The sequence below is a fragment of the Python bivittatus genome, unplaced genomic scaffold (assembly GCF_059951505.1).
Source record: "Python bivittatus isolate LINGU-HERP-01145 unplaced genomic scaffold, Pbiv_v1 ctg000020_np1212, whole genome shotgun sequence".
Classification (NCBI taxonomy): domain Eukaryota; kingdom Metazoa; phylum Chordata; class Lepidosauria; order Squamata; family Pythonidae; genus Python; species Python bivittatus.
In genome coordinates this window covers 1278899-1301655 of record NW_028277030.1, presented here as the reverse complement: position 1 = coordinate 1301655, position 22757 = coordinate 1278899, and the positions used below count along the sequence as shown (strand labels likewise).

At 40.3% G+C, this 22757-nt stretch overlaps 1 protein-coding gene across 1 annotated transcript; it reads right to left on the bottom strand.

Moving 5' to 3' along the window:
* Positions 1–9477: 9477 nt before the first annotated feature.
* On the bottom strand, positions 9478–21879 carry COPS8 (COP9 signalosome subunit 8). The gene is made up of 8 exons (XM_007421402.4): positions 21688–21879; positions 19498–19568; positions 18389–18437; positions 15534–15666; positions 13791–13898; positions 12723–12785; positions 11703–11744; positions 9478–10754 (listed from the first exon to the last, which is right to left on the bottom strand). The coding sequence occupies exons 1-8, from the start codon at positions 21856–21858 to the stop codon at positions 10675–10677; spliced, it is 717 nt and encodes a 238-aa protein (XP_007421464.2). The 5' UTR covers positions 21859–21879; the 3' UTR covers positions 9478–10674.
* Positions 21880–22757: the final 878 nt, after the last annotated feature.

The window sequence follows — 22757 nt, the reverse complement described above, 5'->3', positions numbered from 1 at the left end:
GGGAACTGGATGAGGTAGTGCATCCATCCTGGCTCTGCTTGACCTCTCAGCAGTCTTTGATGCCATCAACTATGGTGTCCTTCTGGATTGGCTGATAGCAGCTGGTGTTGATCAAGAGAGGTCCCACCCTCGGACCCTACTATTTGGGGTGTCATAGCACCTGGTACTCTCTCCACTCCTGTTTAATATCTACATGAAGTCGCTTGGTAAGATCATCAGTTGCCATGGGGTGAGGTATCATCAGTATGTTGATGATACTCAATTATATATCTCCACCCCTGATGAACGAAGTGATGCTGTTGATGTCCTGTCCCAGTGCCTGGGGGCTGTGTGGGTCTGGATGGGGAACCACAGGCTTCAACTGAACATTGGCAAGACTGAGTGGCTTTGGGTTTTAGGGCTTTCTGAATTGGGACTTTACCATCTTTGGTACTGGAATGGGGTGGCACTGCCCCCAGTGTGAAATCTGGGGGTCTTTTGAAGTCACAACTCCTGCTCAAAGAGCAGGTGGCAGTCGTGGCTAGGAGGGCCTTTGCGCAACTTCACGTTGTGTGCCAGTTGCACCCATTCCTGGATCATGAGGCTCTGCTCAGTTATTCATGCCCTGGTCACCTCCCAAATGGACTACCATAATTTACTGTACATGGGGCTATCTTTGTATCCGGAGGCTTCAACTGTGCAAAATGCAGTGGCATGGACAGTTGTGTGTGTCCCTAGGACACATGTTACACCTCTGCTCCATCCTCTGAGCTGCATTGCTTACCAGTTTGCTTCCAGGTCCAATTCAAGGTGCTGGTTTTGACCTTTAAAGCCCTACATGGCACGGGACCAGGTTATCTGAGGGACCACTTCTCTGTGTTTACATCTACCCATCCCATCTGGTCCAGCAGGAGAGCATGTTGTGAATCCCATCAGCTGAGGAGTTCCATCTGACAGTGCCTAGGAGATGAGCCTTTTCTGCTGTGGCACCCACCTTTTGGAACATCATCCATCCCCCCCAAGGTGAGGTTAGCCCCAACCCTTCTGACCTTCCAGAAATCTCTCAAAATGTGTTTTTTTCAGCAGGCCTGGGGATTCCTTGGTAACAGGGAGCCTGCGACTGGTTGTGTTATGTGTAGGATTCTGACACATTCTTCTGCAATCTTGTTTATATTTATTGCTAATTGTTTTTAATGATTAATATTGTTTTAATTGTTAGTTATATTGGACACCGCCAGTCACATTTTTGAAATGGGCAGCTATATAAATTTGATAGATAGATAGATAGATAGATAGATAGATAGATAGACAGACAGACAGACAGACAGACAGACAGACAGACAGACAGACAGACAGACAGACAGCTTATATTCCAGCTGCAGTGAAAGCTGCCAGAACTTCAATTCTAGCACCACCACGTCAGCACCTTTTGTTATAGGCTAATCCTTTTTACTTACTGAAGAAGTGTGTTTGTGTGAGGTCTCCTGTCTCTTGTCTTGGGTACCATAATTCATTCACAAACAGCCAATAATGAGAAAAAAGAGATAGTTAAAGTTTTCTGTTACCAATTAAGTTGTAAGATAGTCCAAATAAAGAGATTAACTCCCAAATTGATGGAGCAGCTATGATTGTAATTCTTCCATTGCTAAATTTGGAAATTTAATTAATGAAGAATTTAGGCAACAGTTTGCACAATTAGTAGAATCTTTACCAGCCTTCAAAATCTACAGATAAATAAGCTTCAGTAAAGAAAGCTGGAAAATTCAAATGAAGAAAAACTGATGAAACTCAGTCCAAGCATGATGGGAGTCCGTTTGATTCATAAGGAACCTAGTTAAGGAACCTATTCTGGATAGGTTCACATTCCCTCTGAAGGATTATGTATGTCAGGTCATGGAAAGCAGAATCAAGAGATTAAGAGATCTGACAACAGTGACTCTGAAAAAATCCAGCTCACAAGAGGCTCTGGACCCCACTCATGTAGGCCCAGGCAGAAGCTACTTTGTCTGGTTATCCTCAGGAATGCCTGGAGGGCAGAAACAAAGGGGTGTGCAGCTACTTGTAAAAACTGTAACACCTGGCATCACAACAGCAGACTCAGTAAATGACCAACAGCCGGGGTGGTGGTTAGAGGATGTAGACTGTGAGTATTTAAGGAAAGCTGGTAGTCAAGCTTTGCTGGAAAGGCCTATTACAGCCTATTCTTGTCTTTAGAGGTGCTTGTATTTCAGACCCATTTTTCAATCTTGGATCTCCCCTTACCAGATCTATCTCACCCCAGAATCTCTGAACATAGGTGGACTGAGTTGTGATAATTGTAATTACAATGTTGGCTGTTCTGTAAATTCCTGAAAAACTTCTACTGGAAATATCTAAACTGCTGCTTCATTCATTAACCATGTTAATTTATGATTGGTGATTTCAGGAGGGTCATGTCAGTTTATTTCCAGCCTAAGCTATATATCAATTGGTATAATGCAGCAGCTAACGTAGGAAAGCCAGGCTGTTAAAAATCAGCTACTTGCCTTAGCGAATGCTATAAATACTTTGCAAGCAAAGATGAATCAATTTACTGCCAGTCAGCTCCCACCAGGGTCAACGTGTGTTATACCAATTCCCCCAAATTCAGTGGGACCTCAACACAGGTTCCTGATTCCCCCAATGTCATTTGTTTAGACAGTTGAGAGCAGAGCATTTTCCCATCAACTAGGCATGTATGGGATTTACGACTGACTTGATGATAGATTCAGCGACGAAATGGCTACTCTGTACTTGCTAGAGCAAATCCCACTCTTGGTGAACTTCCCAGGCTCCATGAGAGAAATGTGGCTAATGTTTGAAGATCCCAAGGAAGTGGAGACATAGGCAGATCTGAACACTTAAGCAAAGCCAGAGTCTGTGGCTGCATGTATGCATGAGTTTTCCTTACCAGTGCTATATTTGATTTGGAATAAGCTGACTCTCATGGACTAGTTTCAGAAAGGACTTGCGGGTACAGTGTTACATGAGCTGATCAGAGGTGTATGCCAGCCTAACCTACAAACAACTGAAACAACTATGCCTACACAGAGATGGGTTCTTAGAGGAACAGACTCTCTTTCATGGGATGTGTTTAAACAGAGGTTGGATGGCTAACTTTTAAGGATGGTCTAGTAGTGGATGCCTATATAGTTGGGGGGAGGGAGGGTTGACTAGATGGTCTCCAAGATTGCTTCAAATCCTTATTCTATGAATGAGAAGCCCCAGGTAGTATTTAGCAAGTTGGCCTGCCATCAATGATCCAAGGATGCTTCAGGGAAAGAACCCATGCAGGTAGGTGGGGCCTAGACAAGATAACATGGTGTTATCCTTGTTGTTGAATCCAGAACATAAAACAGGGGATTCAAAAGCCCCCAAAACAAACAGAAAAAAAGGAAAAAGGAAGAATGGAACAAGGAAAAGAAATACATATAAGTAAAAAAGCAACCCAGTTTTTAAACACAGCATTAATCCTTTGACCAGAGAAAGTAATGTTAATTGGTCTTTCTGTTACACTGATGAAGAATCAGTTCCTAAGCAGAAATGGAACAAGCCTGTACATCAAGATAACCCTGCCTTTCCTTCATAAAAAGAGGATGGATGCTCTTTTATTACAGCTCATGCTCAATAAGCCAACAATGGAACAAGCTACCTCGGGGGTAAGGGGGCAGAGTCTTCTTCACCGGAAGCATTTCCAGAGGCCGGATGGCTCTTGGCCAGAGATGCACTTCTAGTGGATACCTGCATTGGGCAGGTGGGAGTAAATGGGTGCCAAGGTCCCTTTCAATACTTGCTTTCTGTGATTCAATCACCACTAAACAGTGACCATAATTTAAAGAAATTCTTTAAGAATTTAAAGAAAATCTAAGGCCATGCCCCTCCAACAGAAACTTAGTAATTTATCAAACCATTGGAATTATATAGAAGGTATTAATATGGGAATTACTCCAGGTACATATATTCATCTTGAATTAGTATTTATATTTACATTTATCTTTACCTGTAAACTCAAGTTTTTAAATAATCTGTTTATGCAGAAGGGTATACTAATATGAATTAGAAATATTTACATTTACAAATAATTTGGAGAGGGTGTAATAATTTTTCCAAAATATTTGAAAGAATTCATACACTAAATAAAGCCACATTTTTACTGATTTCCATTGATACATTAGAGCATATAGGAAATATATGGGATTTATTCCAGTTAATTGCCAAACTGTTATACTATAGCAATACATTTTAGTATAGAACTTTCATAATTATCAATGACATAATATATTATCAGTATATAATATCAATTTGTGTTCAGTACCAGCCACTTTTATGCTCAGAATGTCTTTCCATTACTTGATAAGACAGGCCAATGGATTCGACATTGAATTAAATATAAAAGGAGATAAAGGAGATCCCTTATGAGTTTCATGAGGCATCCTGAATGTAAGGAAATAATTCCACTAGTAATAAAGCTAGGGGATTGAAGTACTACATTTTAACCTGATTAATAAAAAAGAAAGAAATCCCTATTTGGTCAGAACTTGCTCCAAAAACTTCTATTGCACCATATCAATGCATCCATGTCCAGCAAGACTACAACAAACCCTGCCAATTCCAGTTTTTCTGAATGTACATTTATATTTATAATTTCAATTTCCAGGGTGGCCATTTCCCAATGATTCTATGGGGCTTACAAAAGGTTAAAACAAGTAATAAATATCAATTAAAACAAAAATGAAAAAAGGGGGGGGAGGAGAATAGTAACAGTTAAACAATATTAAGTGAAGATTGTCATGGCTAAGGCAGCAGATTTGCTCCAGCTGCTTCCCTCCCCTGGTGAGACATGTTTTCCCTGAATTTTATTAACACTCTTCCAGCTGTAAAAAAGCTACACCACCATTCTGGTGGTAGTGGATTTGTTTCTCGTGACTCATTTTATTTCTTGCAAGGGACTATCCTCAGCTCAGTTGGTTACACAACACTTTCTATACCACATTTTGGGGTACAGGGATTTGGTTAAGCCTCTGATCTCAGACTGTGGCTCTCAATTTACATACCAGTTTTGGAAAGCCCTCTTCTACTTGCTGGACATTTGTATTCACTTGTCATTCTCTGATCATCTGCAGCCTAATGAATAATCAGAGAAGACAAATGCGTTTTATGAACATTGTGCTATGTCTCTTATCAGCAAGACAATTAGATTTATTGCCTCTTGTAGAATTTGTCTGTAACAACTTGCTGCATTCCTCCACTGACACATCTCCCTTTCAAGCTGCCTACAGCTGCCAGTCCCACATCTTGCCTTTCAGAGCTCCTCCCTCCACTGTTCCTCAGGCCTCTAACTTCCTCTGGGAGAGTCAGGCTGGTCACCTCCTTTTAAAGGAACAGTTAAGATTTGACTAAGGCTGTGTACAAACATGCAGCAGGTGTGCATGGGCAAAATAGCAAGATTGTGGTGTGGGGTTTGGTATGGCTTCCCACCATGTTTTCACCTTCTTCCTGCCTGTCTAGAAAGCTGGACTCAACATTTATTGGGCCTTTCCCTGTTACATATCAAATTAGCCCAGTGGCCTTCTGGCTGCAGTTACTTGCTTCCATGAAGATTCATCCAATATTTCATCAGGAACTCCTTGAGAGGAAGCACCCTCTCCCTTGCATTCTGTACCTGTTCCTCCCCGGTTCTGGTTGATGGAGAAGAGGAATGTATTTCAGTCTAGACCCAGGGAGAGATGCTTAGAATATCCTATTCATTGGAAGGGCTATCCTGAATCAAAGAGGTTGTGGGAGGGGGCAAGGATGTCCATACACAACTTGTCTGCCACTTTCAGCTGAAATTCCCACACAAGCATGACTGGTAAGCATAAGACTTGCAACATGATCCCATTTGGGTGGACTGGCTGCTTGGAAGAGATGGTAGGATGGTGACAGGGAGAGGGCAGAGCTTGTCAACTACTTTGTTTTGTTCTTCTTTTCAAAGGAGGACTATGTTCAGATAGACCTAGGCAGAACAGCTGACACAAGCAGCAACTCAGGAGGGAAAAAAAGCTGTTGCTCCTTTTTCTGACACTTTTGACATCCTTTCTCATATCCTAAGGGCCATGCTGAAGTGAGAAGTTGGTTTTACTTGAATTTAACAACTGCATCCTCCAGAGGAGAAAGAAAAGGACCCTCACTAGCTCTAGAATTCAGGGAGGTTTAAGATTCAGTTGAGCACCCTCCCTTTCTTCCTTTCTTTCACCCATCACACCTAAACCAGCAGATTAGAATATACTGTTGCAGTAATTCCATTTTTTTTCTAATTGGACCATAAACAAATTAACTTCTACATGCACTTTTTCTTAAATTTTCCCTTGCATCCAGCATTTTTTCTGTTTCCTAAAATTAGTCCCAATTTTACTCTCTTCTAGCTATTCTTTCCCCCATCTCTTCTTTTAACAACTGGGCAATCCCAACCACTCTCTTTTCTATACTGACCACATTTAGAAAAGGTGACAGTCTGACATTCTTTTTCTTTCAACCCTCATCTTTCCAAAAGACACCATAAAACACCTTTGACTAGAAAAGTATTCTCTTTTTATAGTGGAATCACCTACAGCCACAACCCTTTTCATAGAATCAGAGTTAGAAGGAACCTTAGACACCACCTAGTCAAACTCCTGCTCAGGATCCATTAGGGCATCTCTATCCAGCCTCTGTTCAAAGGTCTCAGGAAGGGAGGGGGAGAGAGCCAGTTTGGTCTAACGGTTAAGGCTCCAGGCTAGAAACCTGGAGGCTCTGAGTTTAGTCCCACCTCAGGCATGAAAGCCGGCTAGATTACTTTGGGCCAGTCACTCTCAACTCACCTCACAGGGTGGTTGTTGTGGGGAAAATAGGAAGGAGTACTGGGTATGTTTGCTGCCTTGAGTTATTTATAAAAATAATAAAGAGGGGATTAAAAATCTTTTTAAAAAAGGTGGGTGGGGGGAGAACTCAGCGCTTCACCTGGCACTGTCCTACTGGCTGGCTGCTTGTACAGTCAAGCTCTTCCTGATGTCCAGCCTGAACCTCTTTTGTTGTCGTTTGAATCCCCTCGTTCTGGACCTGTCTCTGGGGCAATACAGAATAAGCTCATTCCTTCCTCTATGTGACAAACCTCTAGATATTGGAAGACTGCTATCATATGTCCCCTCAATCATCTTTTCTGTAGGCTATATATATCCGGTTCCTTTAACCAGTCCTCACAGAGTTTGGATTCCAGACCCTTCACTATCTTAGCAATTCTCCTCTGTACTCATTCCCTTTTTTCACTGTCCTTTTTTGTACTGTGGACCCAAAATGCAGCCCAGTTCTCCATTAGATTCCACCCTATTCATTTCAGCCCACTGCTCAGGCCTGCATAGATCTTTTTTCACGTTCTCTTTCAGCCACACTTCCCAGCTTTGTGTCAAGTTTAAAGTTTTTAACTATCAGGAGGCACTTTGTTGAGCTCCAGGTACACCTATGACATTCCTCTCATCTAGTAAACAATGAGTAACTCTTATCAGTGGAGGAGTTAGTTACAGGTAGTCCTCGACTTACAACCACAATTGGGACTGGGACTTCCATCACTAAGTGATGCAATCATTAAGTGAGTTGCACCCAATTTTACCACCTTTTTTGCTGTGGTCGTTAAACAAATCCCATTGACTTTGCTTGTCAGAAGCTGGTGGGAAGATTGCAAATGGCAATCATGTGATGCCGGGACACTGTAACCATCATAAATACATGCCAGTTGCCAAGTGCCTGCATTTTGATCACATGACCATGGAGGATGCTGCAATGGTCATAAGTGCAAGGACGAGCCATAAGTCACTTTTTCAGCAGCGTTGCAACTTCGAATGGTTGTTAAATGAATGGTTGTAAGTCAAGGACCACCTGTAGTTTGGCATGATTTGTTTATAACAAACTCACACTGGCTCCTCTTAATTGTATCATACCTGTGTTTGAGGACCTTGCAAGAGTAGTTCTGCAATCAGCTCTAATTCCTTCAGTACTCTGGAATATAATCCAATTGTCCAGAGACACTTGAATCTATTGAAATTAGTTAAATTCTCTTTTATCCTCTCCTTGTCTTCCCTAAGCTGCAGCTCCCTCTTTCTTCTATGGTATAACAATGCCAGCTAGGACTTGATTTTCCTTCTGAGAAAAGACAGGTGCAAAATAGGAAATAAGTTCCTTTTTCTCATCATTACCCATGGCTACCTCTTTGGACTTAAACTTTGGCTTTCCTTTTATTTCTAACATACCGTCTTTGGCATCTTTCACAAGCCTCAGCTAATTCTGAACTTTAGTCTTTTCTCCCCACTGAAACCTGCTGCATATTAATTGTGTTTTATGTAATATTCTAATTCCTGTAGTATATATTTGGAATTTGCTTTAGAGTTTTAATAGCTGTGGCCTTTGGAGTTACCAGGTTTTCTTAAGCATCCATGATACAGTGCCACAGGACTCTACATCTATGTGCCCAATTTACATCTATGTAATATGCATGAAATATTCAAATGAGTACATTTCCTAACATAACATTGCATATCATGTGGTTTGAAATGAATAGTTACATAAAAATAGCCAATGGATAAACTGGTCACACTATGCTACAAGCACAGAGTGATTAAATAATAGCTCTTTCCTCTCTAAATAATTTACTTAACTTATAATTTACTTAGAGAAGGGTACAGACATGTAATTCATTGAAGAACCCTAAAGAGCCTCTTAGTCCAATAAATGATGGATGCAGTAGAGAGTATGTTGAATTTTAGGGAATTCATATGTCTACAATTATCTAGGAGATTTTATATGGAAACCATATTCATAGTGCTTTCCATTTCCATATAGAAATCACTCTGTATAGCTCCTCTATCTACCTGTATCACATTTATCTAATAGGAATACCGAGTATACAGTACTGTAAATCATATAATCATACAATCTATAAATACTCTTCTCGCACAGTGCAGTATAAATAAACAAGACCACCCTCTCCTGCACCTAACCAATAATACATAGTTATTATTACTATTTCCTGCTTGATGCTATTATGTGAAAATAGCAGTATAACATTTGTATCAGATCCAAGTTCTCACTGCTTATAGTTTTGCCTACTTTTTTTAGCTTGCCTATTTTTTGTCCTTTCCTATTCTGCTTCATGTGATTAACACAGATCCCTACATTCTATCTAACTTAATCCACTTAAATATCTTTTAGTCCTCAAGGAACTAATATTCTCTGTCTTCTGTACCTTACTGCTTTATCACTCCATATTTACACTGTAGTTAAATAAACTTACATCAAACTTATATTTAACATGGTTAGGATCTTACCATTAAACAATCACTGAGTATTCTACAATGTATGTCAGATTACACACACACACACACACACACATAAAGTTAGCCTAAGTGCTAAAGCAATGTTAAACCTAAATACATCTCTTGAAGGAAAATTAACTTTGAAAATAGACCAGAGTGGTGTAAACATATTTTAATAATACCAAAATTAAGCTTCCCATCTACTCTGAGGCTTAAAAAGGTTTTCAAATAAATAGCAAAATCAATGGTTACACTCCTTTAGACACTCTTAAAGTAACTGTGCAGACATTAGGACCCTTTTGCACTCAAACACATCCAAAACATTGTTAAGAACATACAGTAATAGTGCACTAGGAGAAAAGTGTCACTACAGAGGACAGATATCAGTAATTTCTGAACGGATCATTAAATGATGACTGTCTAAAGACAGAACAAGGGAGGGGGGAAAAAAAACCCCACAACTCTAGGACCATGCCATATAAAACTTAATGACAAAGCAAAGTGTGCCCCTTCCTTCCCAAATCAGCAAGATTCCAACACAGAAAAGTACTAGTGAAGTTCAAGGATCATTTCATCCACTGGCTTCAACAACCCGATGTTGTTTCTTGTGAGCACAAGCAACATCTAGAAGGCAATCTAAGCTGTCTGGTTTAAACACAAGCAAGCTATCTGTTTGAAAAATTAGCAGATGCTTTTTTAAGTCTCAAACCAGAATACTAATGGGACTGTTATGCAAGAACTATTAGCCATGCATTTTTTTGAAAATATATTCTTCCAAAATACATATTTTTGGTACCTCCCAGATCTAATGGGTGCTTATGTATAAGAACTGATCTTTTAAAGTATATCAAAATATAGCCTTCAAAATTGATTTCATTAGATATTCCCAAGTATAACAAGCCAATGCAGAAACCCACTGTAAATGCACAGCAATATATAATCAGGGAAAGACACTGCAAAGTCTTCTGATAAACTTAGTTTAAAGAGCATTGCCTTGACCACATTTAGTCTTCCATGTCCTTTTCAATGTTTGGTTTTCAGCTAAGTCATGGTAGTGGTTAACTCTTTCTTCAATTTACAACAAATTACAAATGGAGAGCAGCTACCTCTTCCACATTAAAATGAAAGAGTTATTTAAGCCTAAATATATAACCTTATTACATACTCAGCCAATGAATCAGGGGAGTTAAATTGAAAACCTTGCTCCAATAAAATCAATATAAGGATAAAATGCAAAATTATGTTTTGGTAGCATATTCCATTGTAGTGCATATGCTGCAACTCTGAACAGAATAAACACAATGCAAATGAATCTCAAAGTACATAGTATGTCATGAATGAGTGACTGGAGTTATCAATTTTCAAGGAAAGCTACATAGTCAGTTAATCGGGCCAACTGCTGTTCATTAGGAATTGGTGGAACTGGAGCAGGTTCTACAAAGAAAGCAGAAAACATGGTGAGAACAGAAACTCTACATAAAAAAAACAGATCTTGGTGCAACAGTTATTTCCATCCTACAGAGATAGCAAGCTATACTTCTGGACACAGCAGGTATATGCAATGTGTGCTGCTTCTGAATGGATGAACAATTAACCTAACAAATATAATTTCCAGATAGATCAAAATCATGTTCACAGACACAGTAAATGGGTAATTCACAAATCCAGCAACCCCCCCCCCCAATTATCTATCATTAGAAATAGTCTACAGATATTAATGCTCACTCTTAGATATTTTATAAGTTTTAAGGCAAGGTCCTAAACAGCATCAGGATAGTAGGATGCCAATATAGGAATGTGATTGGTATTCAAAAGAAAACTACAGTCTGGCTATGTGCCCTGTGGCACAAGGTGAACTGGGGAAAGCAAGAAAATGGTTCTTTGAGCTTTAGAAGGTTCCACTTCTGCATGAAAGAAAATCTGAGTATGCTTCAAATTCCTATATACATCCTCGTGCCTAACATGAGGATGTATATAGCATGTTTATTTAAATAGACACCAATACAATGCTAGAACATTTTTAGACAGCAAAGATAGAAAATATTAACACATTTATTTATTTATAAAACTTATACAGCCACCTATCTGATGTACAATAATTCTAGGTAGCTCACAACGACAGGCAATAAAACCAGAAAATAAACAATACTCACAATCCCCCCCCCTTTTTTTTAAAGAAATCATACTTCTCCCACGGTGCCACAACATCTCATCAACTCCATGTTTGCTGGGCTCATTTCCATCCTAGCCCAGCGCTTGGGGGAACTGCCAGGTCTTGATGGCCTTCTGGAAGGCTAAGAGGGTACAGGCCCTCTGGATTTTAGGGGGAGGCTGTTCCAAAGGGCTAGGACAGCTACGGAGACAAACTTAATTTATACATACCTGACAGTGGGTGAAATCTGTTAAATGTAGGTTCCTGGGGACCTGAAACACACACAGTAAAACCCATCTATCAAACAGATACATAATTAGAGGTTTTTGAAAGTTAAAATACAAAACTCCTCCCCACGGCTCTTAAGCAAACTCTACACCCAAAGTGAGAGATGGATTGTTAATTGACTAAAGTACGGGAAGCAGAATAGAAATAATATGAAAATTTGCAAGTTGGATCTACTGTATGTTCCAGCCTGAGATCCCCAAGGATCTATGCTGGAATCAGTACTTTTTAGTTTATTTATAAACTCTTTGCACATGCAGATGAAGCAACGAGGTAGTGAAGGTGCCGATGATACTACCTGGGTAGTAAAATCAAAAAGGTATTAGTAGGAGCTCCAATGGGATTTCTCCAAATTGGAAATGCAGTTCAAGGAAAGAAAATGCAAAGCGACACATGTTGGCATAGCAGATATAACCCAGAGCCAGTTTAGTTGGTTTGGAGAACAAACAATTTTCAGAAAATAATTAAACCACATTACAGGGTGTTTTTTAAAAAAAAATTAATATAGAATACAAGTTTAAACTAGCAAAAAAGACCAAATTACAGACTCCATGATAACCAGATAGTTTTCAAAGTGGCAACCACATTTAGTTGTAACTACATTTCATTCAGTTCAGGCGTGTCAGTTAAGGTCACTGAAAAATATGTTGAACTGAGAGTCTCTACTGCCAAGAATCAGAGAAAAAAAGCTGAGGCACATCCTGTCTGTTTGCATCTAACCTTTACGTTCTAAAATATCCACTTAATTAAAGCACCCAGCACCAATTCAATTAGAACACCAGTTCATATATCTGACATAACACCTTATAAGCATCCCCCACTATTTTAAACATTTGAGAGAAATGTTGGCATGCAAATATGAATTACATTTTGAACAGTATGTAGCAAAGGCAAGTAATGCGAGCTATCCTGAAGTGTCCCCTCCCCCCCTCCACAGATCCTCATGGAACTAGAGCTCCACCTACCTGGCTTCTTAGGCATAACCATCCGAGTTGACGAATCTGCTTGCCATCCCTGATCAAGAACTCCTAAAACCATAATATAGCTCATTAGCTATAATTACTTTCATACGGATGCTTCAATTTGGAAATATACTGAATGGGATTAATTCCTGATTTGTTCTTATTTGTTCCTTCTTTATTCCTTGTTATACTTTCATTTCCTATAAAGTTAACTATTAATGTTAGTTTTCCTTTTATTCAGCCTGTTATCCTTTAACAGTAATACATTCAGTAAACCAAGCATAAACTTTAGAAAACTCACTTTTGCTGTTAAAATACCAGACATAAAAACGGTTAACAGTTTTGCAGTCTTTATCAATGGGATGGAACAATCCCAGTGAATAATTCTACATTGCCACATATCCTATAAATTGATAATCATCCAAAAAGGAGGCTAAGCGAAAATGTATATAATTTTAAAACGTTCATAGTCCTGCACAAGCTTTAGAAAAGTTGTAATGCACTTTTGTGTTAATAATATACAGTTGTAAGAACTGAAAGACATTTTGTGTCTTGTAACACAATTTTAGTAGAGGTAGTCGTTTAGCCACTGCCTCAGACAGTGACAGTTCACAATTATGACAGTGATGAAAATTTATAACGTTCACAGGTCTATAAAGCAAAGGAAAGCTGAAGGAAAATTGTAAGCGCAGTTGCAATTCCACTTAGCCACTGCTTCGCTTAACGACAGAGTTGCTGGTCTCAACTACAGTTGCTAAACACTGTACACATCACAGAGCTGTACTGTTAATATTCAATTTAAAAGATACATAACAGAAGATGTATGCTAATATTAAGGATAAAGCATGACTATTATTAAATAAGGGGTTTTCCAACCTAGGCTGCAAGATCTAACGACGCTATAAGTTGTGGAGGAAAGTTATGATAGCATAGAACCAGGCCTGCAAATCATATAGAGCAGTGAGAGAACTGGGCATCTGAGTGAGCAGGTGTCTAAATATATTGATACAAGCACAATGTTGAGTATATGCAACACTTATTTGCATCTTATTTAATCTGTTTTTTCAGTACCTTTTACTGCTTCTTCTACAGGAAGTCCAACAAAGGCTGCAAAGTCATCTGCACTTATGGAAGGATATGCTCGAGAGACTAGTCCAAATGCTCGCCGCCTTGTCGCATCTATTGGAGAGGTAATTAATGAAAAGCTAGCCAATCAAGGCTAGAGAAACACCTTGTGTGTTTAAATAATAAAACAGATTCTCTTGAGTTGGAAGTATCTGAAATGTCCACACTTGTATGGGAGATGATTGGTTAGATGTAAAGTCTGATTCCTACCAACAAGCAGTGACTCTATACACACAAACACACTATCCATTGATCCACACACATGAAAAATGTATTTTACTTCAGCACTTGTTTTGGATGAAGTATAATAAAGAACTCAAACTATTAAATACTGAATTTAATACAGTAATTACAGAGCATGTCAACCTGGCTATTAGCAGACTACCCCTTCTTAAACAGTGCATGCTAGTATCACCTGGGCCCTGTTGTTAAAGACATTTATCTTTTTGCTTGAACAAAGCATCAATGTAACAGAATTGGTGCTAATTTGCAAATCAAAAGCTCCTGGAGGCTAAAAAAGCACATTTAGGTTATCTAGTGGCTTGCGGGGGAAACAGCTGGGAAAATTAATAGGGGTAGGATAGCTGCATATCCATATTAGGTTAAGGACACAGGTTCAGTTGCTCGATGGCACAATTCTCATGTAATCAGGTTTTTATTAGAAAAATCTTCCTCCAAAAAAATTATTTACAAAAGAACAATTTTAGCCTCTATTCTTTTATTTCTGGAAGTCATTTACATTTGAAGTTTTATCCTAGTTTGCATCCCAAATCCTACTTCCCATCTTCGCTTATCTATTATTCTACCTTGTTTGCATCTCTTATTACCTATGGCCCTATGGTTTACAATTCTATATACAGGTAATCCTCACTTACTGCCTTATTCAGCAACCATTTGAAGGTACAGCAGCTCTGAAGATAGGTTTACACCTGGTTCTTGAACTTGCGACCATTGCAGCATCCCCGTGGTCACATGATCGCAATTCAGGTGCTTGGCAACTGGTATGCATTCATGACAGTCACAGCATCCCACGGCCATGCAATCAGCATTTGCGACCTTCACAGCTGGCTTCCGACAAGCAAAGTCAACGGGGAAGCTGGCAGGAAGTCGCAAGTCACAGTCACGTGAAATCACACTTAACTATCCACGGTGATTCGTTTAATGACTGCAGCAGAACTGACATCATACGTCTGGCGTGGTCACATGACATAACAACCGGCAGAGTTGCTGGTCCCAATTGCAGTCGGTAAGTGAGGACTACCTGTACTATAGTCTATAGTTATGTGTTTTATATTCCCCTTCTGCTGCTATTTGTTATATTTTGCTGAAGATGACTAGATGCTGGGTAGAGGGTGAGGTCACAGGCCTTTCAACTAAATAAGCCACTTCTATTTGCTGCCAATGTTCTTTGATTTTCCTGCAATGTCTTTGGGACTTCCATTTTCTTCTCTCTTCTTCAACTCCAACTTTTTTCACACTTTTCTTCTGCAACTCTTCTTTCTTCACTCCACTCCACTCCACTCCACACTTCCTACATCAAACAGCCCCTTTTCAGTGGGTTATTGGCTAATTCCTGAAGGCATGACCTTTAAAAGGTAACAGGGAAGGAGGCATGGGGGCACTCTAGCTATTGTTTCTACTTCCTTTCATGGTTAATATTATGCACAATTTTAATTAAGATATCTATACCTTTAAGTGCTTCCATAATTGGCTGAACAGATTCAGACCACTGATATGCACCAATTGTTGTATAAATTCCAGGGAAATCTCTTTGCCAGATTCGCTGCCCTACTGCCCAAATTGCACCAAGTTCAAGATTTGCCTGCAAAGAAAGAAAGGAGAATAAAGCTGCATCTGTTCTACAAAACAAAACAAATATGCATTTAATTATGCAGAACATTTTGGCACTTCTCTAGGCCTTCCTGCCATACCTAGGGTTTAAACTCAGTTTTAATCTGAGAAAAGTGTCTAGGGCAGAGAAAAGTTAAGTAACCTGATAGCCTTCAGTGTTTTGAATTACAACTCCCATCAGCCTAGGCATGCTCAATGGTAGTCATACATATAATACATATTACATTATATTATATTGTACTGTATTATTTTGTTCATACCTAATATATTCCTTAAACAACTGATGTAATATAAAGTAATAAAATTGAGAAACCACTGTTTAATGACTAACATGGAAGTCCAGGAATCCACAAGGCAATCATACCACGCCAAGATTTAGTTATACCAGCCACAACTGTAGCACAGCCTGTTGAATGGAGAAACCAACAAATCTTGTTCTTTAAATTAAGAACCACCTCTGTTATGTCATTCATCTTGCCACATCCTGCAGCTATTTTCCTGCAGGTAGTTGGCAGGGTGCCCTAAGATTATGTTGCTGCTGGCTAAATCTAAAAGAATGGGTAACTAAAAGTAACTAATAACTAAGTAAAGAAAAAAAAAATGAATAGAGTAAAATATATTAAGAACTAGACAAAAATAACGTGACTTGCTGGAGAGGGTGAAACCTGCTGCTCCTTTGATGCCATCATATGGAAAAAAAACCCTGTTATACCTTATCTGGCCGCAACACTAATTTCTCTCATTAGCTGATGCTTGGGCTGGTCCCAAACAGAGGTTTTTATTATGCAATCAGTCTAGTGAAATCTCTGGGAGAGGCATACAATGTTATGTCATTGCAATCATTATTCATGGGTATGACCAATGACAGGATTCTGACATACATGCAGATTTACGAAGGGGCTTATTTTAATGATGTTTGCTTTTTGTTTTAAAGTACCTTGTTCTGATTTTAATGGTAACTTTTGATCTATGATTATACAGTAAATAAAAAAAATCAATCTGCACACTGCAACATTCTGATTGCTGCTGCCCACTCAATCATGTTTAAACCTTATTAATATTAATATTTAAATATATAGGCTGCCCAACTCTGGATGATTACAAATAAAAATGCTGAAAACAAGAAAAAATACAATAGATAAACATGAAGAATAAAGATGACAAGAATGGGGGGAAAAAAAACGGATGGGAACAAAAAGAAACAAACCCACACCGTCCAAAGGGGGCTTCATTCACCCTCACCAAAGACTTGGGTAAAGAGCCAGGTCTTCAAGGCCCTTCCAAACACCAGCAGGGTGGGGGCTGTCCAGATTTCGGGGGGAACCTCATTCCACTGTGACAGAGAAGGCGCATTCCTGGGGTCCCAATAGGTGGCACTGTTTAATCGAAGGAACCCGAAGGATCAAATTGGGCAGACAGATACTATGGGAGACAGGCAGTCCCTCAAGTAACCAGGCCCTATGCCATGTAGGGCTTTATATGTAATGGCCAGCACCTTGAATTGCATCTGGAAGCAAACTGAGAACTGGTACAGCTCGCAAAGCAGAGGTGTTACATAGGTATACTAAGGCATGCCCATCTTCTGGGTAGTCTTCAAGGGCAGCCCCACAAAGAGTGTGGCAGAGCGACTGCCTGAAGAATGCCTTTCTGTTTGAGTGTGTGTGGCTGTCTGAAGAGTGACTGTCTGAAGAACACCCCTTTCCCCCCAATCTAGGAAACAGTGCAACTGGTGCACCAGATGAAGCTGTGCAAAGGCCTTCCTGACCACAGCTGCCACCTGCTCATTGAACAGGAACTGTGAGCCCAGGAAGACACCCAGATTGCTCACCACCCTTGAATGGGGAAGTGCAACCCCATCAAGAGTCAGAGATGGAATATCCCCAGATCTTAGCAGCCCAAATACCCACAGCCACTCAGTCTTGGTAGAATTGAATTGGAGACAGTTGCTCCCCATCCAAACCCACAAAGCCTCCAGGCACTTGGCCCGCCATAGTCAAAAGATAAGGATGCTGAAACTCAACCTAGTGGATGACCTCACCCAGTGGTTTCATGGAGATGTTGAAAAGGAAGGGAGAGAGAGAACAGAACCCTGTGGCACCCTACAAAGGAGGGCCCTAGGGAGCAATATCTTCTCCTCATCCAATACCAACTGGAACCAGCCTAAAGAAAGGTAGGGAACCACTGTAAAACACTGCCCTTAACCCACAGAGCTGGCTCAGAAGGATACCTTGGCTGACAATATCAAAAGCCAGAGATTAAGGAGCACAAGGATGGATGCATCACCTCCATCCAGCTCTGTCACAAGCACAACCAAAGCTGTCTCAGCACTAAATCGCAGCCTGAAAGCAGACTGGAACAGCTCTAGATAACTCATTTCTTCCAGGGTTCGAATAAGCTGCAAGCCAACCACCTTCTCAACAATCTTCCTCTCCATTTTTTAAAGAGTATAGCCCACTACTCAAAGACTATTAACTCAGCTGAACTCAGACCTACAATTCTTAAAAGCATATTATAAACATTTGAATAAAAATGCAAAAGCAGTAGAATTCCAGATATTAAGATTAGTAGGAGCAAAACTTTGCATTCAGGACATATTTTTAAATAATAAGGATATATGTTTGATGTACTTTGAGGAAACATGATTCTAACTGAGAATGTTGTTTTTTGTTTTGACAGCAGTGAAAAATACTTACAGACTTCATAGCAGTAGGAATTCTCTTCCAGAGATAACGGGCATTATTCCTAATAAAAATAAGACAGTGATATAGACATATTTTTAAAATGATATCTATTTAATAATGCTTACTTACTGGAAGTTTCCAGCTACATCCTTCTAAGAACACATCAATCTATGCTACATGTACATTTCGAAGGCAAAAGGATACAGGTTTCACACAGTTTGTTTGCATCTCTCATGTAGAAACCCAGGGTTGGAAGGGACCTTGGAGGTCTTCTAGTTCACCCTCCTGCCCACTGCCAGAATCCTCAGACCATCCCAGACAAATGGCTGCTCCATCTTGAAAACCTCCAGTGATGGAGCACCCAGTACACTTCAGCAGGCAGGCTGTTCTACTACTAGAATGTATAACCACTGTTTTTCTATTAGTCCTAAGGTTTCAGCAACATATTTCCATTCTCCAATACAAAGTTTTAAGTATTTATTTTGTTCATTACACTCTTGCTATGAACTGGTTTGGTGTGCATATTCCACATAGATCTTGTGTTGCATGTGACACTGTAATACTGTCATCTAAGAACTCCAAAATAAGATTTTTTTTAAAAAAGCCCCCAAAATAGTTGCAGAGAATAAACTGATTTGAGTTAATCAAGTAATTATTTACCTGCAAACTCTGGTAACATGTTGTTCAACAAAAGGGTAACATACTTGCTTTACAGAAATACATTCTAATCGTGAAGTAATTTGCTTTTTAATGATATATAAAAACAGTATGAGCAAAATAATTCTAAATCCCACTTACATGACTAGCAAAGATTCAGGTTTACTAAAAATCAATAGCACTACAACATATTCACTTATAGCTACATCACATTTTCTTGCTTTTAAAACATGGTGAAAAGGAATGCCAAGTAGGCATTCTTTTTGCCAATTAATGTAAATTCCTCCAGTTTTAAAAACATTACCTGAATTGTGTCAACGCACTTATATGAAAATACTGAAATGATTCACTTTGGGAAGGGAGTAGTAGTATTCTCTCCCTTATTTTAGGTACTGGAGTGCTCCCTGAATGGGTGCCACGTGTCTATTCCAGTCCAGACCTATTATTAAAATGTATTTACTTACATATCATTATGCAGAAGATACAAAGCTAGGAGTTGAGCATAAACAGGTGGTGTTGCTATTCCTCCAGGGGCCTTAAAGAAATCAGCATAAAATTAGATTGTGTCCTACACAAAGCAGTACATAGCCGAGGAGAAGGAACACTGGTAAAAGCCAATTCCTTTCCTCTGAAATAAAGTTTTGGGCAGTCAGGTGCTTTCCACAAAGTGAATAATACAATCCATCCTCATCCCTCTGCAGTAAGAAAACACATTTTAATGTCTTAAAAGCTCTGGTGAAAATGCATCACTAAGTTTTTATTTCACTCAGGCATGACATTACTTCATCCTACTCTCAACTTATTAACTCCTTGAAATCTTTGTCTTTCATAAGCTTAGGCAAACATTGGAAACAGGGAAAAAAGACTTATTTTGGAGAACAACCAGTGTTGCTTCAGGGCCCAGCTATGCCTTTTACAAGCATTTATAATTATCAAATTATACTCTGATTAACAAAGGTAGACAAAGTAAAATTCATAGAACATTATGAGGGAGTGTGGACTTCAACCTGGTGAAGGAAAATAAGGCATGTCCGTTTATGAGAAAGTGGCATCACTGTTTAAGAAACTTACTCATCATATTGTTTGCCTAAGCTTATGAAAGACAAAGATTTCAAGGAGCTAATAAAAGTCTTAAAATGATTGCGGTATTAAGAGATAGATTAAAAATTTCTCCAGTGGACAATTATAACACAAATAGTAGTTAATACTGCTTGGAATCCCTATTTCATACAACATTCACAACTGAACCAAGCAGGTTTAAGGTGACCTATTTTGACAGGCCTAATATCTAAACCAAAATTTGTAAACTTATGTATTTTCTCTTCAGTGCAGTTCAATACAGGTAGTCTTTGGCTTATGACAGCAATTGGGACCAGGATTGCCATCATTAAGTAATGCAGTTGTAAAGCATGACATCACATGACTGCATCGCTTAGCTACGGTAATCCTGGCAGTCCCAGTTGCCATTATAACCCCAGGACTGCCTGGGTCATTAAGGGGAAGAGGCAGGAGTCCCAAGTAAGCAGTACAGGTGGGTGTGCACGTACTGGGGAGGGGGCACTAGGGAGCACGGGCAGGCCGGTGGGGGCTTTGGTTGGTTGGAGAGCGCAGGCCTGCTGGCAAGGGCTGCAGGCAGGTGCTGGGGAGTGCAGGTGAGCTGGCAGGGACCCTGGGTGGGCACGGGATGATAGGGGCAGGCACACACTACAGAGTGTGGGCAGGTGGAAGTGCTACAGAGTATAAGGTCTCTGGGATCTCATACTCCACAGTGGGGCCCCTCAGGAGAAAAAGCGGTAGAAGTGACTTATGGGAACAACTTGCAACCTTCCCTGCTGGCTTCCCCATTGATTTTGCTTGTAGGAAGCTGGCAGGGAAGGTCACAAATGCCAATCATGTGGCTACAGGGACATTGCAACGGCCACAACTTTGCAGACTGGTTGTAAGTCCCCCTTGTTCAGCGCTGTCATAATTTTGAACAAGTAGTCATAACTCAAGGACTATCTGTACATGCTTATTATAAAGTAAGGTCCACTGTGTTTAATGAAGCTTACTCCAGGAAGTAGGAAACAGGCTGCAACTTTATGAGCATTTAACTGAGAGCAAGTCTTGCTAATTTCTGTAATTTTAGAGTAAATATTATTAAAGTTGCATGTCCCCCAACTCTCCACAACTCTGGGAAGCTCACAACCAAAGAAATTACAATAAAATCAATAAAACATAAAGATAAAATGCGCAGGATTGGACTGTATCCTGACTCTGTAATGTTTCTGAAATATCTGTCGCTCCGTTTCAAACTCAACGGGATTTCTCAGTACTGCAGATTTCCAAGGCTCTCTAGCGCCAATCACAATAACCGAGTGGAACTTTCCTCTTCGACGGTTTCAATGTCCCAAAGCGTTTTCCATTTGCTATGCTATGTGGAGGACTGCAGCCCAAGCATCAACTAACCAACCAGCTCAGGCGTGTGGGCTTCCCAGCCCGGTCTCCTCCCAGCCGGCATTCGCGACGTCGAAGGCTGAAGAGGTCGAGACCGAGGGCTGGCGGGAAGAGCACGTGCCTGGCAGATCGCGTGCCGGCCCACCCGCGCCGCCTCGCATTCTTGCTCCCTCTCCCTCGCGCAGCGTTTCCATGGTCGCCGCCGCCCCATTCTTTACCTCCAGCTCCTGAGTCTCACATTGCTCCAGCAGCTTTCGGTAACTGAAGGCGCCGCTCGTCGCCGCCATCACCGCCACTGGCATTTTGGCGCCCCGCGCCCGCTTCAACACACCTCTTGGCAGGCGCTGCCCAAACAAGCGGGGGAATGGAAGCTTCCGGGAGGCGGGCATTCGCCTCTCCCATTTCCACTTCCGGCCCCGAAAATAAACATCATCCGCGTCTTCGCCGGATTCCGCATTCGGTGGGCGTGTCGAACCTGCGTTTGTGAAAACATATAGATATATGCAGAGATGGAAGTTAGAGTAATACATTGACTGAACTTCCGGTTTCAATTAATTCTCTCCCCTTTGATCAGGGAAACAAGAAACCGTTTTAGGGCACTTTAACAAAGTTGCGTGGATCAACTGTCATGATATGTATTATGCAGTGGTTTCTCCTACAAAATATTAACATCAGAAAACTGTCCCTAGAAATCCACGGGAAAAAGTCAGTTTTTGTTAGCATGGTTTTTTAAAACGGAAAACCTTCCAAATTCGCAGCGGGAGGCGTGCGGCTGACGGCAATCGGTAGGAGAGGGCAATTCGCTGAAGCGCCTGGATCTGCCCGAAGATGCCTGGAGCTCGCCTATTCCTGCTACTGAGCATTGAGAAATGTTAGCTCAGGCTACGAACGTGGCTGCAGAACTCCGGACGACCATTAGACGCAACAAGGGGACACAAACGTCCGAAGTTTTGCAACTCAGACATGGCGTGCCTAATATTGATTGCTGTCCAGTAATGATAATAAAATACAATAGGACAGAAAGGTGTTGCAAAAAATAAAGCCGGTATTAAAATTTTAAAATGTTAAATCTCAGTTATATGATTGTGGCCGACAATGCGGCTTTGAGATCGACCAACTTTTTGCTTTGTTTAAAAGAAGTGGAATTAAAATTCCATTGCAACGTACCCTGTAGCGCGCAGTAAGAATCGACAAACTTGAATTTCTTTATCGGATGAATTGATACTGTTGAGGTTATCAAAGTCACACACAGTCACTTCACACTTCTAGATATTTAGATTCCTCCCCC

Coding starts and splice junctions, on each gene's coding strand:
- COPS8 (XM_007421402.4), bottom strand. CDS start 21,858: ATGCCCGCCTCCCGGAAGCTTCCATTCCCCCGCTTGTTTGGGCAGCGC. Junction 15,667..18,388: donor TTCCTACTGCTATGAAGTCT/GTAAGTATTTTT, acceptor CTTTCTTTGCAG/GCAAATCTTGAACTTGGTGC. Junction 11,745..12,722: donor GGTTATGCCTAAGAAGCCAG/GTAGGTGGAGCT, acceptor TGTGTGTTTCAG/GTCCCCAGGAACCTACATTT.